Source organism: Oncorhynchus tshawytscha, linkage group LG15, assembly GCF_018296145.1.
Source record: "Oncorhynchus tshawytscha isolate Ot180627B linkage group LG15, Otsh_v2.0, whole genome shotgun sequence".
Classification (NCBI taxonomy): domain Eukaryota; kingdom Metazoa; phylum Chordata; class Actinopteri; order Salmoniformes; family Salmonidae; genus Oncorhynchus; species Oncorhynchus tshawytscha.
Window position 1 is genome coordinate 10,251,291 of NC_056443.1, and position 15,256 is coordinate 10,266,546.

Consider the following 15,256-nt stretch of genomic DNA (forward strand, 5'->3'; position numbering starts at 1 on the left):
CACAAAGTGCTATACAGAAACCCAGCCTAAAACCCTAAACCGCAAGCAATGCAGGCAAGCACGGTGGCTAGGAAAAACTCCCTAGAAAGGAACCTAGGAAGAAACCTAGAGAGGAACCAGGCTCTGAGGGGTGGCCAGTCCTCTTCTGGCTGTTCCAGGAGGAGATTTATAAGAGTACATGGCCATTTAAGGCCAGATTGTTCTTTAAGATGTTCAAACTTTCATAGATGACCAGCAGGGTATAATAATAATCAGTGGTTGTAGAGGATTCAACAGGTCAGTACCTCAAGAGGGTCAGTTGGCTTTTCATAGCAGAGCATTCAGAGGTCGAGACCGCAGGTGCGGTAGATAGAGAGAGAGTCAAAAACAGCAGGTCCGGGACAAGGTAGCACTTCCGGTGAACAGGTCAGGGTTCCCTAGCCACAGGCAGAACAGTTGAAACTGGAGCAGTAGCACGAGCAGGTGGACTGGGGACGGCCAGGAGTCAAGAGGCCAGGTTGTCCTGAGGCAAGATCCTAGGGCTCAGGTCCTCTGGGAGAGGAGGGAGAGAGAGCGATTTAGAGGGAGCATACTTAAATGTACACAGGACATTTAAGTACATTTAAGTTCTCCACAGGAGAATTATACCAGATATAACAGACTGACCCTAGCCACCCGTACATAGACTATTGCAAGATAGATACTGGAGACAGAGAGGTGGGTCGGGGGACACTGGCCCCGTCCGACGATAGCCCTGGACATGGCCAACCAGGCAGGATATAACCCCATCCACTTTGACAAAGCACAGCCCCCACAACACTAGAGGGATATCAACAGACCACCAACTTACTACCCTGAGACAAGGCTGAGTATAGCCCACGAAGATCTCCAGTACCTTGCTTTTGACCTTCACACCCCTGGGCCAAACTACACTCAATCATAGGACCTACTGAAGAGATGAGTCTTCAGTAATAACTTAAAGGTTGAGACTGAGTCTGCGTCTCTCACATGGCTAGGCAGACCATTACATAAAAATTGAGCTCATTTGGAGAAAGCCCTGCCTCCAGCTGTTTGCTTAGAAATTCTAGGGACAATAAGGTGGGAAGCCAAATAACACGTCCTAATAGCTTGTAGAAAATGGAGGCCATTATGGCTTGTTTTCCATCTAGATCAAGGCGTTAATGCACAGGACACTGCCTCGCTAATCTTGTATAATTACTGCAGGGTTATTTAGGCTGATGCATTAGCTAGGCAAGTGCATATGGAAAGGTGTGCAACAATATTAAGTATGCGCACACACACATTTACAGATTCACACATACAAACTACACATAGGCAGACATACTGTATGCACAAGCACACAGTTATGTTTTTGGAGTGGAGAGCTGTTCTACCTTGGTAGCTTACAAACTATTTGTCTTGATGCATGCATGCATTCTGACCTCTGACCTCTCGTGTTCCACTAGGGTCTTGCTAAGCATCATGTACCTGATGGTGGAGACCATCCGTCTGCAGACAGAGGATGACAGACCAGAGTGGAGAACTGCCAGAGAGGCCTTCAAGACTGAACTGGGTTTGTGTTTGTGTGCGCGTGTGTATTTGTGTGTGCAGTGTAAGACTTTTCTTTCATTTCAACAGTAAAACACGGTGAAATACACAGTAAAATACCTTAAATATGTTTTACAGAATTAATTATGGTGCATTGTGGGTTAATGTTGTAAGTGGGGAAAGAGTCTCTAGCTCATTAACATACTGTATGTTAATGTTTGCCTTCTAAGAGGCTATATTTGTTGCACAGGTGAGTGAGAATGCTGTACTCCCCCAGAATACAGTAATATACCGTATATAAGGAATTCTTCAAACCTTGTCCTGTAAATCTCCAGTAATTTACTGGCCAATTGCTGCCAGTAATTGACTGTAATTCAGAAAACAGTACCATACTGTATTTTTGGAGCGCCAAAAACCTTTTGACCACTAGTGGGTGCATAGTGTTGTGTCTTTTAAGAGGCTATATATTTAGTGAGAATGCTGTAGGAATTGAACTGATGTGTGGTAGTGGTTCCCTAACAATGAAATGTATATAGGGAACAGATCAGCGTTAGCCTGGCTGACGGTGACCCACGTGACGACACAGCTCGAGAGCTGGTGTCTGCTAGACTAGATCAGAGTGGCAGCGGTTGTGGTTGAATATTTAACCATGTCCATTTGATTCGTTTTGCCCTGTAATCACGGACCGTTTGGAAGCCTGTGATTAGGCCTCTAGAAGTGCAAGTGGTATAAAGCACCTAGTATTCATTAATATGCTGTAATATACAAATGCCTAGCAGCCAACCTTCTTGCTCCAATCCCTTGTAATTACAGTAAAATGCTGCAATAATTACTTTCTTACAGTTTATTAGTCACCTTTTACAGTATTGTACTGTGTTTAATTTCTTTGACATTAGTCATTTAAATACAGGAAGCTGGCATCAAGTTGCCCTGAATATCTCAGTAATGTATTGACACTATCCAGTAATAGTCAAATATATGTCATAAGATATCTTGTTTTAAGTACAATTATTTTGAAGACCAGTATCCTTTAACTACGACAATATTTTCAGTAAAGGTTACAGATACTTTTTACATGCTATGACTTTGTGGTTTTTTCTTTCTTCTCAACCTTGGTTGAATGCAAGTTGCTAATGTCAAGAGTGCTTGCTAAATGACCAAAATGTAAATTAAAACTTGCAAAGACCACTGGGTAATTACGGAAATATACTGTAATTGGTAATGTAATTTAGATTACAGTAACTGACTTGGTACTGTAAATTAGATTACAGTAAAATTTTTGGTACCATAAAATGGATTACAGTAGCTGTACTGTAAAATAAAGTACAGTAACTTACTGGCCAATTGCTGCCAGTAAGTTTACTGTAAATTATACAGGAAATGTTTTTGTGTGTGCGCCATGTGTGTACTGTAGGTGTGTGCTGGCTGTTGACTCTCTCCTCTAACCACAGGTTCTCCTCTGTACAACGGAGAGCCATTCGCCCTGCTGCTCTTCACCATGGTGACCAAGTTCTGCAGTATGAACGCTCCACACTTTCCCATGAAGAAGGTCCTGCTCCTGCTCTGGAAGACCATCCTGGTCAGTAAAGCTACAGCACAGACGCCATCGCCTGTCCCTTTAGTAGGCTGGGCCGCTTCGCAACGGAGACATTTCATCCACCGTTATGTTGTTGTGCATTCAAAACTCTCGTTAGAAGGACGTTAGAATGTTACAGTAGTGTCAGGCTCGACTAGTTCCACAGTGGATTTGACAGGCTTGGAAAACGAGGTTTGCCAATGTCTGCATAGAGTTCCGTGCATGTCTGCTCATGGACATCTCTATGGCTTTCTGTGTCCACCGGTCTCTGTGTATGTGTCCGTCTCAAACTGTGTCTGTGTTACAGTTCACCATGGGGGGCTTTGAGGAGCTCCAGGAGATGAAGGTTCGAGGCAGAGAGAGGCTGAGCCTGCCCCCCCTGCCTGAGGACAGCATCAAGGTGGTCCGGAGCATGAGGGCAGCCTCTCCTCCAGCCTCGGCAATGGAGCTCATCGAGCAGCAACAGCAGGCCAAGAGAGGACGCCGCAGCCGCAGGGTACGTATTCTACCTTCTATCACGCACATACTGTTCACACACTGTTCCTGGCGCTTTTCACATGCACACACCTCTGCGTTAGACTCGACTGAATACACACCCGATGTGCTCTAACAGTGAGCCTAACTGAACCCTGCGGTCACAGAGGGCATGGTGCGTGAGGCTAACAATCATTGATTGCTCGGCCTGGCTGTGGCAGCAGGAAATGTGAATAGGAACCATGTGCACACCAGCTGTGTACTGTGTTCCCCTGCCAGCGGAGTGAATGACACGTTTTGTTCTTTTAACTTTTCCTCTAATCCCCACTGTGCTGTTTTTAGACTAGAGCTCTGACTTCACCAGACTCTCAACCGCCCTCCTCTTCCGTGTGTCCCTGCAGAGTGCCTTTGTTGATAGCTTGGAAGGAGACAGTCCCTTTCCCAAGAAGCAGGTCTTTACCCACTTTCCCTCTGCATTTTCTCTGCCTCGGGCTGGTTCTTGCACCTTCTATTCCTCCACCTCTTTCGTCTCCTCTTCTCTCTCTCCTCTTCCTCGTATTCTTTCTCCTCTTCTTCCTCCATCTCCTCCTTTTCCTCCTCCTCTCCCTCCTCCTCTTCCCCCTTCTTTTTCTCCTCCTTCGCTGCGTTCTGCCCTGTATGGGGTGGGTGGGTACGGAGGCAGGGCTGGCTGTGGTCATTGAGGTCACATGACTGGAGCCTTCCTCTAGTCTCAATCTCCACTGAGTTGTTTTGCCTCCACATTATCGCTGTTTACAACAGTTCACTGCAGCTTCTTTCCCACCACAGAGCCAAATGGCTTGTTCTCCATGGGATACGAGTCATATAATTCTATGCTGGTCACACTGCTTCCGTCCCCTCTGTTGCTCTCCTCACCACCACACACCTAACGGCTAGTTGCTACCAGCACACCACCGTAGGTTACATTGCACTGGCGTTTCGCTGCTGTTGAATGCAACCCCCTCTCTGCTTGATGCTTGTTGCATTGATGATGCCTCAGTCATTCATTGAAACCATAGACGTGGCATGAGATTACTGGGTTTGTGTTGTATGACTATGGTTGTAAGTGGAATGTTTAACACTTGAATATGGAGTCGGGCCCAAACGTTCCTCTGTTTGTTTTTTTACTGGGAGTTTCTGTAACCTTTTACTGGGAGTTTCTGTAAATCTGAGTATTGCTTGTGGTTGAAGTGGGAAGCCAGGGCCTAACCCTGTGTGTATGAGGGGACAACCTCTTTTATGCCCCCTGCTGGTTGTTCTGGGTTCCAGCCCCTGGTAAAGCAGGACAGCCTAGACACGTACAACGAGCGAGACCCCTTTAAGAACGACGATGCACGAGACGAGGAGGAGGACGGCGAGGAAGCCGACAGTGGCATCGAGGGCGAGGTGGACCCCCTGGACAGTGATGTCATCATCCAGCCACCACCCCCACCGCCCCCGCTCAGACCCCCCACTGAGAGAGCATCCCTCCCCAAGGGTCTGCCCTGGGCCCCCAAAGTCAGGTAAGACTGGGAGGCCCAGTTCCAAACAAGCCTCGAGCCCCTTGCCATAACTCTTAACCCTTCTGTGTTTGCAAATCTGAAAGGATTGGATGAGTGTAATATAGCTGAAGCTCCCCAAACACCATCAGAAGGCAGGGTGGATCTATCACTTTATTGCTTACCTCAGATCTTCAAACTCAAGGGATAACATTAAAAATAAAAAGTTCAGACTGGGTTCTAGTTTTGTTATTCTACACACTCATGCTGCTGATAGTGCCCCCTCTGTTCAGGAGAACTCAAAGTAACCCACCTCAGTCACTCATACAGTAACAGCCTGGTCCCCTAGCTCCCCCTTGCAAGATGGCCTCCGTCTACACAGCTGTGTGGATAAGACCGAGCGGGCAGAGGAATACAGGGGAGGCAAGGAAAGGAAGGCCTCGAACCGACCCAGTCTTAGCTCTTATCATCCTTTACTCATTATCTGTAAACTCATGCATTATTCACCTGTGTGTGTGTGTGTGTGTGTGTGTTCAACCTTGAACCATAGCGTAGTGCTGAGATAATTTAGCACGAGGCGGAATTCCAGATCCCAATATCGAACAGAGTACAGAGGCAGCATCGAGCGTGACTGATGAGGCTTTAAGCATGATGCATCATCTGCTTAGCAGCCGTATGTCTTTGATCAGTCTGTTTGGATAGTATCGCTACAAGCCCCGGAAGCCAGGTTGGGAAACACAGTAGGTCTAGTAGTGTGATCAGTGAGAAGGTGGATGACAGACTGGGGGTTAGTGAGGGGCAGAAGGCTTCAGGTGATTTGAGATGTCTGTCCGTGTGTATGTCTCGACAGAGAGAAAGACATCGAGCAGTTCTTGGAGACCAGCAGGATCAAGTTCATCGGCTTCACTCTGGGAAAGTGAGTGTCAATATCCCCGTGTACCATCTAAAAGGCTCGCTCCGTGTAGTCCACTGTCATGTGTGGTCATAGTTATTGCAGTGCTAGTGAATGTTCTCTCTCTGTTGCTGTGCTGAGTGGTGTTATGTTTGTTTTCTAGTGACACAGAGACACTAGTCGGTCTTCCTAGACCCATACACGAGAGTGTGAAGACCCTTAAACAGGTAAGGAGAGAAATTTGTCTTATCATTTATCCTCTCCTCCTCCTCCTCTCAATCCCTCCATCCCTCTCAATCCCTCCATCCCTCTCTCTCCACCAGCATCAAGTGTTACACTGGCGATTGAAGTATTGAAGTTTATTTGACCAGCTAGTCAATATCCCTGGACATTGACATCCCACTTAGAAATCAATTGTGTGTTTCAACTGACTGTGAAACGCCTTTGACACACAGAAGGGCGTTCCACGGTGTAATCTGTGAAGTCTAATTAACGCCCGTTAAAAGCCTCTTCTGTTTACACATCGGGTGCTGCCTGACAAGTGATAGTCAGAAATACTACAGTATATCGCCATGTTGATGGTCTCATTGAAAAAGTGTGAAGTGGAATCGAATGGAATGGATTGTGGTAATGAAGTGCTTTGCGCTGATTCTCATAGGGCTTTATATCGTATTGTGGTGGAGTATAGACTAACGCATCATTTCCCTCCAGCACAAATATGTCTCTATAGCCGAGATGCAGATCAAGAGGGAAGAGGAGCTTCAACAGTGCCCCATGACCCTGGTCAGTGACGCTTCTCACTGTTGACTTTATATGAAGTGACAGGAACTCCTCTCTTTGAATGAGTTTAACGCTAGGCTAAAACAAAACTGGACAATGAAGTTGGGGGGGCTGGCAATGTTTTGACTCCTAGCTGCACCACACCTCCCCAAAGCATCATGTCTGCTCAATGTCTACATTTATATTTTTAAACTGTTGTGCTTTATTGTTTATGCTGTAAGTGCATCTTTGCAATGAAACTTTTCGTTTCAATTTTGGCCGGGTCTCTCTTGAAAAATAGATTTTAGATCTCAATGAGACTAACCTGGTCAAATAGCAATGTGATCCTTCATTTTCTAAGTGTTGGAACAGGGCTTTGTGAGTGGAAACAAGATGAGTATATGTGTAACTCGTATTGTGTTGTGTTGGTCAGGGAGAAGAGGATGTGGATGAGACTCCCACAGAGATCCTGTATCTGGGAATGCTTCCTAACCTGTCTCAGTATGTGGTGAGGACATCTACCATTCTATTCTGCTCAAACAAGACACTTCACATGGCATCATCTTACTTTGCCTCTTGAAAATCATGCCTGCACTGTAGATTTTTACTAAGTATTTGCTGTCTAGACCTGTCATGTTTCCGAGCTGAGAGGTTGAAAGCTAAAAACCCACGTTTTATTTATCAGATTGCCCTTCTGAAGCTGCTGCTGGCTGCAGCACCTACCTCCAAGGCCAAGACTGACTCCATCAATATACTGGCTGATGTGCTGCCAGAGGAGATGCCGTGAGTGTAATAGCCTTGTGTCTCTCATTGTTCCCTCATAGTCATCTTTGCTGTTCAGGCTTGAGTTGGAAATGAATTTAGTTTGTTCAGAAATAAAGTCAATGACTATAGTTTTGTCATGTCAAGGGAAGTTGTTGCTATGAATCACATAAAAGGTGTGTGTGTGTGTGATGGCAGAATCACGGTCCTCCAGAGCATGAAGCTGGGTATTGATGTGAACAGACACAAGGAGATCATTGTCAAGGCCATCTCTGCACTTCTGCTCCTGCTGCTCAAGCACCTGAAACTCAATCACATCTACCAAGTAAGCCACCTACCACCACATTCTGTCTTTCTTTCTCTCTACCTCTCTCTCTCTTTCTCTGTTTCCCACCTTTCCACCCTCACACACCAGGTCACCTATCTCTTTCTCTCCACCCCTTCCTCTCTCCCCCTCTCCTCCACCCCTTCAGGTCTGCTGCAGCTCTCTCGCTCTCATATCTCTTCCAGTGGTGTAGTGGAGGGCAAGTAAATGCAGTTTAACCATTTTTTGCAGAAAAATGCATCGAAAGTATAGAAAGCATGACTTTTTCACCACGACCCAGCGATCAGTTTACCCCCCCCCCCACACACACCTTTCACACCCTCGCACACTAGGTCAGCCTCCACTCTCTCTTCTCCTAGCCCTCCACATTCACCACCACATTTCTCTCTCTTTATATCATCTCCCTGCCCCCTACCCCTTTGGCTCCTGGCAGCCTATAGACAGATCCTGCACTGGAATGAGAAGCACATAGTCAAAGGTTCATACGTCTCCCCCCACGAAGAGAAGGCGATGGATAGAGGGAGGCAGAATAGAGAGAGGAGAAATACCATCAGACAAGAAATAAGCACATAGCAGCACCATCCATCTTCCAAAGTCTGCTCTTGTAAAGGATTATAATTGTGATTTCTGGGGTTGATTAGCTTCATTTATCGTCTTCCTACTACTGCTTCTCCCTGAGAGGAGCGAGTGTGTCTCTCTTCAGCACACACAATCACTCTCCTTAAAAAAGGGATTGGTTCAATATTTACTGTTTGGCAGGTAGTGATAGGTAGTGAATCCTCTTCACAGAGAAATGGAGCATCTGCTCTTTTGAGAATAGTGTGCTTATACCTGGCTGCATCCCATACCTTGCAGCAGGTCAGGACTATTCTGTCAAATCCTACATGAACAAGGAGCTTAGTTCCCCATTTTTAAAAGGATGATAGATGAAACATAGCTGGATGTAAAATTATAGTAGTGCCATCTACTGCCCAAAATGATTACTTTCACTTCCCACTACCAGCTGTCAAAATAAAGCTTGTTACAAAGACGTATTAATGCAACTGCAGAACCCAGCTGAGTGAAAGGGTTTGAGTCTGCCTATGGCTCCTATCCTGCTGGCTCTTAGACGGCCGTGGCGCAGTGCTGAGTAACTTTAGGGAGCGCAGATTGGCTAAATCCTCTTATTGGAACCCCTGTCGTGAGAGTGGAGAGGGGTTGTCATTTCAGAGTGTTTTTTACACCCCAAAAATCGGACGATGGAATGCTTTGAATTCATAATCATACAGCAATAATAGTACTTGTGCTAATAAAATGTGGTCTTGAGCATTCTTTTGATGATAGTAAACGATTCCATAGAATGAATACAAGAGGAGGAATTGGTCTATTCCTGAACTCCGCAGGCTGCTCATAAAAGATGCATTTTTCCTTATTAGGAATTAAAGGGCTATCGTGACTTAGTGCTTTATCTGGTCCACCATGGTTCCTGTGCACTAAAGACAGTCAGTGACTTTGCAGTGACCTTGTACTTCCTGTCTCCCCCCCAGTTTGAGATTGTCTCTCAACACCTGGTGTTCGCTAACTGCATCCCACTCATCCTCAAGTTCTTCAACCAGAACATCCTGTCTTACATCAGTGCCAAAAACAGGTAGGACTCACTGACTTACCACTTAGTTTCTGCCACAATGCCAGAGGTGCATCTGCACCCACATAAAGGCATGGCTTCCGTCTGCCAGGTATGTGTTTCCTGCTCATAAAGGACGTAGAGGTGGATGTGCCAAAACACAGGGGGTTCAGGTGTGGATGGTAAAATGTGTCTCTCACCTCAATGACAGGTGTAACACCACTGTTGACAGAAAGATAGGCTGTAAATAATCTTGTGTGTGTGATCTCTGTGTGCTCTTATTGTAGTATATGTGTGCTGGACTTCCCTCACTGTGTGGTCCACGAGATGCCTGAGCTCACGGCTGAGAGCTTGGTGAGTCCAGATCACAAACCCATGTGTTTACATCAGACTGTTCTGTTAAAGACCTGGCTATGGGCTTATCTGTTGGCTGTGATTAGACACTGGCCTTGTCCGGCTACCACGTCCTAAATAGTAGGCCGTTATATACAGTATGTGTTCTTTGTGGGCGTTTCAATTCTCCTAACCCTTTCTTTTCATGTGATTGTAGGAAGCTGGAGACCGTAATCAGTTCTGCTGGCGTAATCTCTTCTCCTGCATCAACCTGCTGAGGATCCTCAACAAGCTGACTAAGTGGAAACACTCCAGGACCATGGTGAGAGAGACCTGAATAATGTGTCCCTTATTCAGTGCCCACTTGTAGAACCTATCAGATCTACAAGAGTGCCTAGGGTGTACAGGCTAGCGGACCGTTTGGAATTCAAAGACCTGTGTCGGGACACTTTTGAGATGCACTGTGTCCTTCCCTTCCACCACCTCCTCCCCTCTCAGATGCTGGTGGTTTTCAAGTCTGCTCCCATCCTGAAGAGGGCGCTGAAGGTCAAACAGGCCATGATGCAGCTGTATGTCCTCAAGCTGCTCAAGATCCAGACCAAGTACCTGGGCCGCCAGTGGAGGAAGAGCAACATGAAGACCATGTCAGCCATCTACCAGAAAGTACGACACAGGCTCAACGACGACTGGGCCTATGGCAACGGTAAGATGGATGCAAATAAACGTTTGAACGGATACCTGAAGTCAACTCTTAATTCACTGGTGTGTAGGAGATGTGAAAGCTATGCAACGAATCAGAATGTGATGATGAATGTGAATGTAACGATGTAGGTACATACTATATGCCTTTGATTAGGATCTCCGTAACTGAGGGTCCAATCACCCAACTACTGTAAGATAGCCGGTATCTAGGCCGGTATCTGTTGCCAGAGTAACCACACCAGGAGCCAGTTAGAGGTGAGAGGCCCTCAGAGAAAAAGAGACGACCTGTCCGTCATCACATGTCTCAGGTTCTATTCTCAATGGACCAGATAGACTGAGAGAGATCCCCTGGTCCCTCAAGTCCCTCTGCTGAAATGTGCAATCCTAGACTTGACTCTTCTCTGTATTGATTGATTATTGAGGTCTAGCTGTCCTTTAACAACAGTATAACATGTGTATTCCAAACAGAACATTGACAAAGACAATGGAAAGGGTTATGTGGTGCTGTTCATCAAGTTAATAGACCTGCGAATAAAACTCTGCTGTTAATTGTTCATTTGTCCTCCAGATATCGACGCGCGGCCGTGGGACTTCCAGGCGGAGGAGTGCGCCCTGAGGGAGAGCATCGAGAAGTTCAACAGCCGTCGCTACGACAAGAACCAGAACGGCGAGTTCGCCCCGGTGGACAACTGCCTGCAAAGCGTTCTGGGCCAGCGTGTTGAGCTGCCGGAGGACTTCCACTACAGCTATGAAATGTGGCTGGAGAGAGAGGTGTTTTCACAGCCTATCCAATGGGAGGGTCTACTACAACAGGCCCAATGAGCGGGGAGGACACGCATACCAGGGACACAAGCCTACGACTACTGTGATCTTCATGTAAATATGTGGCGCAAATAGAACATCTGTTTTGTAATCACCTGTATCCATGCAGAAATTGTACAGTAATGGTATAGACAGTAATAATGATGTCATGGCAACTTGGCAGGAGCAGGCTCTTACAGTACAACTATGTGGAATACTGTGATTATTCTGTTAGCGGTTGGATTAGTTGTCGTGACTATGTCCACTATAACTATAACCGCCAGTACATTTTTTTCTCACTCAATTTGGTTCGCTTCTGTTTTTTGTGGAATAATGAATTTTATATCCATGGCATGTCCTCTTTTTTTTTTATCATGAAGATGCACATTTGAAGTACTGGCACTGTTTAGTTTATGTTGTAATGTTTTACATGTGTATTTATTCATGATCACAGCCATTTATGTTTCGGTATGTAAATCTCATAGCTGCAGATGATATTGTCGTTGATATTTCTAGAAAAAAAATGCCTATTTGTAAAGAAAGTACTGTGTATTAACAGGCTAACGATGAAGTACCTTACTGTGATTGTTTTCAATGAAAATAGCAAAGAGGAATTTCTCAAGCAAGAATTTAGCCAGGACTGTCTGGAGTTGGTCTGGGTAGGGAGGGGGGAAATGAGCTGTTATTGGTAGACGGGTTTTGAACTAATTTATCCCACCTGTGGATGTCACCAGGCAGACCAAAACTCCATCCTACCAAAACAGGAAGATACAGCTGTTACATTTAAAGAGCATTATCATAATGTTCACAATTTCACAGTATTATTCCAACCTCCGTGTGGAAATATATATATAACACAGGAAAATAACATTTCCCCTTTCTAGATGAATAGTAATTTGTGTAATCACAAACAGATATTCCTGTAAGTCATTGATTATCAACTAGATTCAGCTGCGGGATGATTTTTTTAAAAGACTTCTTCAGCGGATGGTCAGGGTGCCGAAACACAATTACAAATCATTTGTAGACATAAAAAAAAACCCAGATATAATATTTTACCAAGCTAAACGTGCTTACATTTGTATACGATCAAATCTCTCTATTATGCGTGGGAATACTTGGCAAACCGATTTCCAAAATTAAAATCACTTTGACCTGATTTCCTGGTGTTTTTCATGTCTAACAATGAGGAAAAAAATAACTTGGAGGGGCAAATAAAATCTCCCGCTGTCCAAATTCGGCCCACGGCCAGCCAGTGGGGGAACCCTGCTGTTAGTAGTATGTGGTAGTTCATTTATGTTTATAAAGGTCTGTGATGCCTTATGCCAGATAGAGAGAAAATAAAGGATAAGGACACATGTGAACCTTTTGAGGCTAAGCTGAAGGGTTTGACCAGGGATTTGGAGGCTTGAGGGGGTTCATCGGCCCAACGTGGGGAGGCCGTCTCTGGGTAAATCAATGACAGTGTCCCTGACTCCCTCTGGGACCCTGAGAAGTCCTGTGTGCTTCACTCTCTGTCCTCCCAAATGTGTCATGGCTGTCTTGGTATAGCCCTCAGGCCACCTCCCAACTTCCACAGAGCAGCACGGCAGCCAACCTTGAATAACCGCACAATGACTGAAGGGCTACAAGTGTCCTTGTGAGGCTATGCTCTCCCTCGCTGAATACACAGTAGTTGTCACACAATGGTGTTGATTTTTATGAGATCTGTTGTCTCATCAATTTATTTCACTGTAAACTACCCTGGACTGTCAAGGTATTCTCTGGTGAGTGTCCTGTAACTTTCTCTCAAGGTTATGGAACATTCTCTGATGACACAAGCACATAAAACATGATCATGGTCACTTTTTCCTACTATCTAGTGTAGACTTTAGTGTCTCTCTCTGGAGAATTTGTGTAGGCGGTGGAGATGTACTTGGTTGTATTATCTTTTGTATTGAACAATGATTGTGTAACTGAATTGTGCTTCTTCGAGGAAACTAAGTCTGCATGGCTGCAGTTTTATCTTTCTGTTTGAATGTGTCCTATTTAAAAGTGTATTCTGAAATTTGATACAATATTTCAAAATGTGACTTGTTAAAATTCTGTTTTTAGAACACATATGTACTCTCACTCACCATTTTGGTATATGTAGGGTGTAGGGTGTTTTGGTAAATGCACCTACATTCTTGTCTATTGAGTCAGCACAATCTGGGGTATGTCTCAAAAGACATGTCAAGTTTGTCCCACACAGGTGAAGAGAAAGTCATTTGACCTTTTAGTTCTGGGTTTTCTTGAATACAAAAGATTTTTAAATTTAAAAAAAAAACTGCTTATCTTGAGGTTCTCAGGTTTTCAGTATGTACAATAATTCTAAAGTTCAGGTTGTACAACTATGGCTTCCTCCTCACTACCTATACAATATGTAAGTATGAATGCAACTGGTGGACTTGCAATAACATGGTAATAACAATCTAAGCATTGAAAAGTAGACTACACTTGGATTGGCACAAACAGTAACCCAACACAATGTTGATAATTTCTGTAAACTTTATTTGTTGCAGTTACAACTTTTTTTCAGAAACCCTAACCTCATGTGACAAAGTAATGAGTGGCAGTTTTGATTAGGAATGAATGCCTTATTCAGAGCACCTCTCATTCAAAACAATGCAATATCTCTTTTTCTACCTGAAATTGTACAATCACTGGAAATACCCTACAGTACATGTATGTATGCATGTTTGTTGAGTTCTGGCACAGTTGGAGGAAGTGTTCCTAGATGTGTTTTGCAGTGTTTGGATATTTCTATGTGTTTTTGTCATACTTATAGTTGACTGTAATAATAATATTGATTTTGTTCAGGGGTATGTACAATCACTGTCTTGTACAAAGGCATTATTCTGTTGAAAGACACAGAGTTGAAACTTGTAAAATTATTCTGTCCTTCATATTCTGTATTTTCTAAATAAAGAGATCACTGGTTTTAATTTGTATACATTTATAATGGATAATGTTTATGAAGTCTAGACTCCAGCCCTTTTTTACAACCTATTCAGGATAGTATTGTCTGACTTATGTGCATTCCACACAAGGTCTCCGTGGAGATCAGGTAGTGTGAGAATACGTGATATCTTTTTTTTTTTTTTTTTTATCCCAAACTTAAAAAGGTAAGCAACATTGTCCCCCCCCCTTTGGTATAGGTCTATTTATTGATTTTGAATAAGGAATGGTGTTTTTGTAATTTAACATTCATGATGCCAAGAGATAATCAGAAGATTACCATGGTGATGAAAACAAATGTGATACAAGTGATACAACTAACGTCATGCCCAGAAGCACAGAGGTGGGGGACAACCTTGTAAAAGCAGCTGCCTATTCAAACACCAAGAACAAGCCTTGTGTCTACAAACACATTGGATTTCATCTCTGCCAGACTTTTACGCCGAAAGGTTGGTAAGGCTAACTATTTCTATTAGAATTCTAGGTTATTTCAATACTTGTGTGTGATTTCATTTGACATAAAAAATAGCTTTCACTTGTTCACAAAAAAATTCAACTTGGTAAGGTTTGGGATGTGGGTAAACATCTTGTACTTGAAAAGTAAAAGTAACCTATTTGTGTGATGTCTCTGATGTTTCCAGGTTTCTTTGTTGACACATTTTCAGAGAACGAACAATCTCACAAATTAAACAGGAGAGGAATGTCCACACAATAGTGCAGTAACTTTGATGCAGTTGTTGCATACATTGATCACTGGTCAAGGTTGCAGTGTAAAGCAAGAAGCATACATTACTAAAACATACTGCTTCATGTGAACTTTTCCATGTTATCTATAGTGATTATCAAATGGTTGGTCCACAGCCTACACAATCAAGAAAGAAAACAGAATCTAGAAAGTGGCAGGCCTGCCAAAAAGGCTGAGAGTAGGTCATCCAAGAAGAGATCAGTCAGTGCCAAAGACACCAAGTCAGAAGTGGACATTCTCAGTCCAGCAGCCATGCAGAATGTTTACTACATTTCACACAAT

General features: G+C 44.1%; 1 protein-coding gene across 4 annotated transcripts in view; it reads left to right on the top strand.

The window, feature by feature from the left end:
* The window catches only part of LOC112214365 (striatin-interacting protein 1 homolog), a 37,230-nt gene extending 23,014 nt beyond the window's left edge, over nt 1–14,216 (top strand). For 3 of the 4 annotated variants that reach the window (XM_024373036.2, XM_024373037.2, XM_024373035.2), the window contains exons 7-22: nt 1,446–1,552; nt 2,979–3,106; nt 3,411–3,599; nt 3,979–4,029; nt 4,865–5,097; nt 5,924–5,989; nt 6,129–6,192; nt 6,677–6,748; nt 7,158–7,232; nt 7,410–7,507; nt 7,685–7,811; nt 9,338–9,438; nt 9,702–9,768; nt 9,965–10,069; nt 10,246–10,450; nt 11,018–14,216. In XM_024373036.2, the coding sequence (XP_024228804.1) occupies nt 1,446–1,552; nt 2,979–3,106; nt 3,411–3,599; nt 3,979–4,029; nt 4,865–5,097; nt 5,924–5,989; nt 6,129–6,192; nt 6,677–6,748; nt 7,158–7,232; nt 7,410–7,507; nt 7,685–7,811; nt 9,338–9,438; nt 9,702–9,768; nt 9,965–10,069; nt 10,246–10,450; nt 11,018–11,271 (1,942 nt within the window). In that variant the 3' untranslated portion in view covers nt 11,272–14,216. The remainder of the gene's footprint in view (nt 1–1,445; nt 1,553–2,978; nt 3,107–3,410; nt 3,600–3,978; nt 4,030–4,864; nt 5,098–5,923; nt 5,990–6,128; nt 6,193–6,676; nt 6,749–7,157; nt 7,233–7,409; nt 7,508–7,684; nt 7,812–9,337; nt 9,439–9,701; nt 9,769–9,964; nt 10,070–10,245; nt 10,451–11,017) is intronic. The other variant, XM_042298111.1, reaches the window with a different exon arrangement.
* The last annotated feature ends 1,040 nt before the right edge of the window (nt 14,217–15,256 follow it).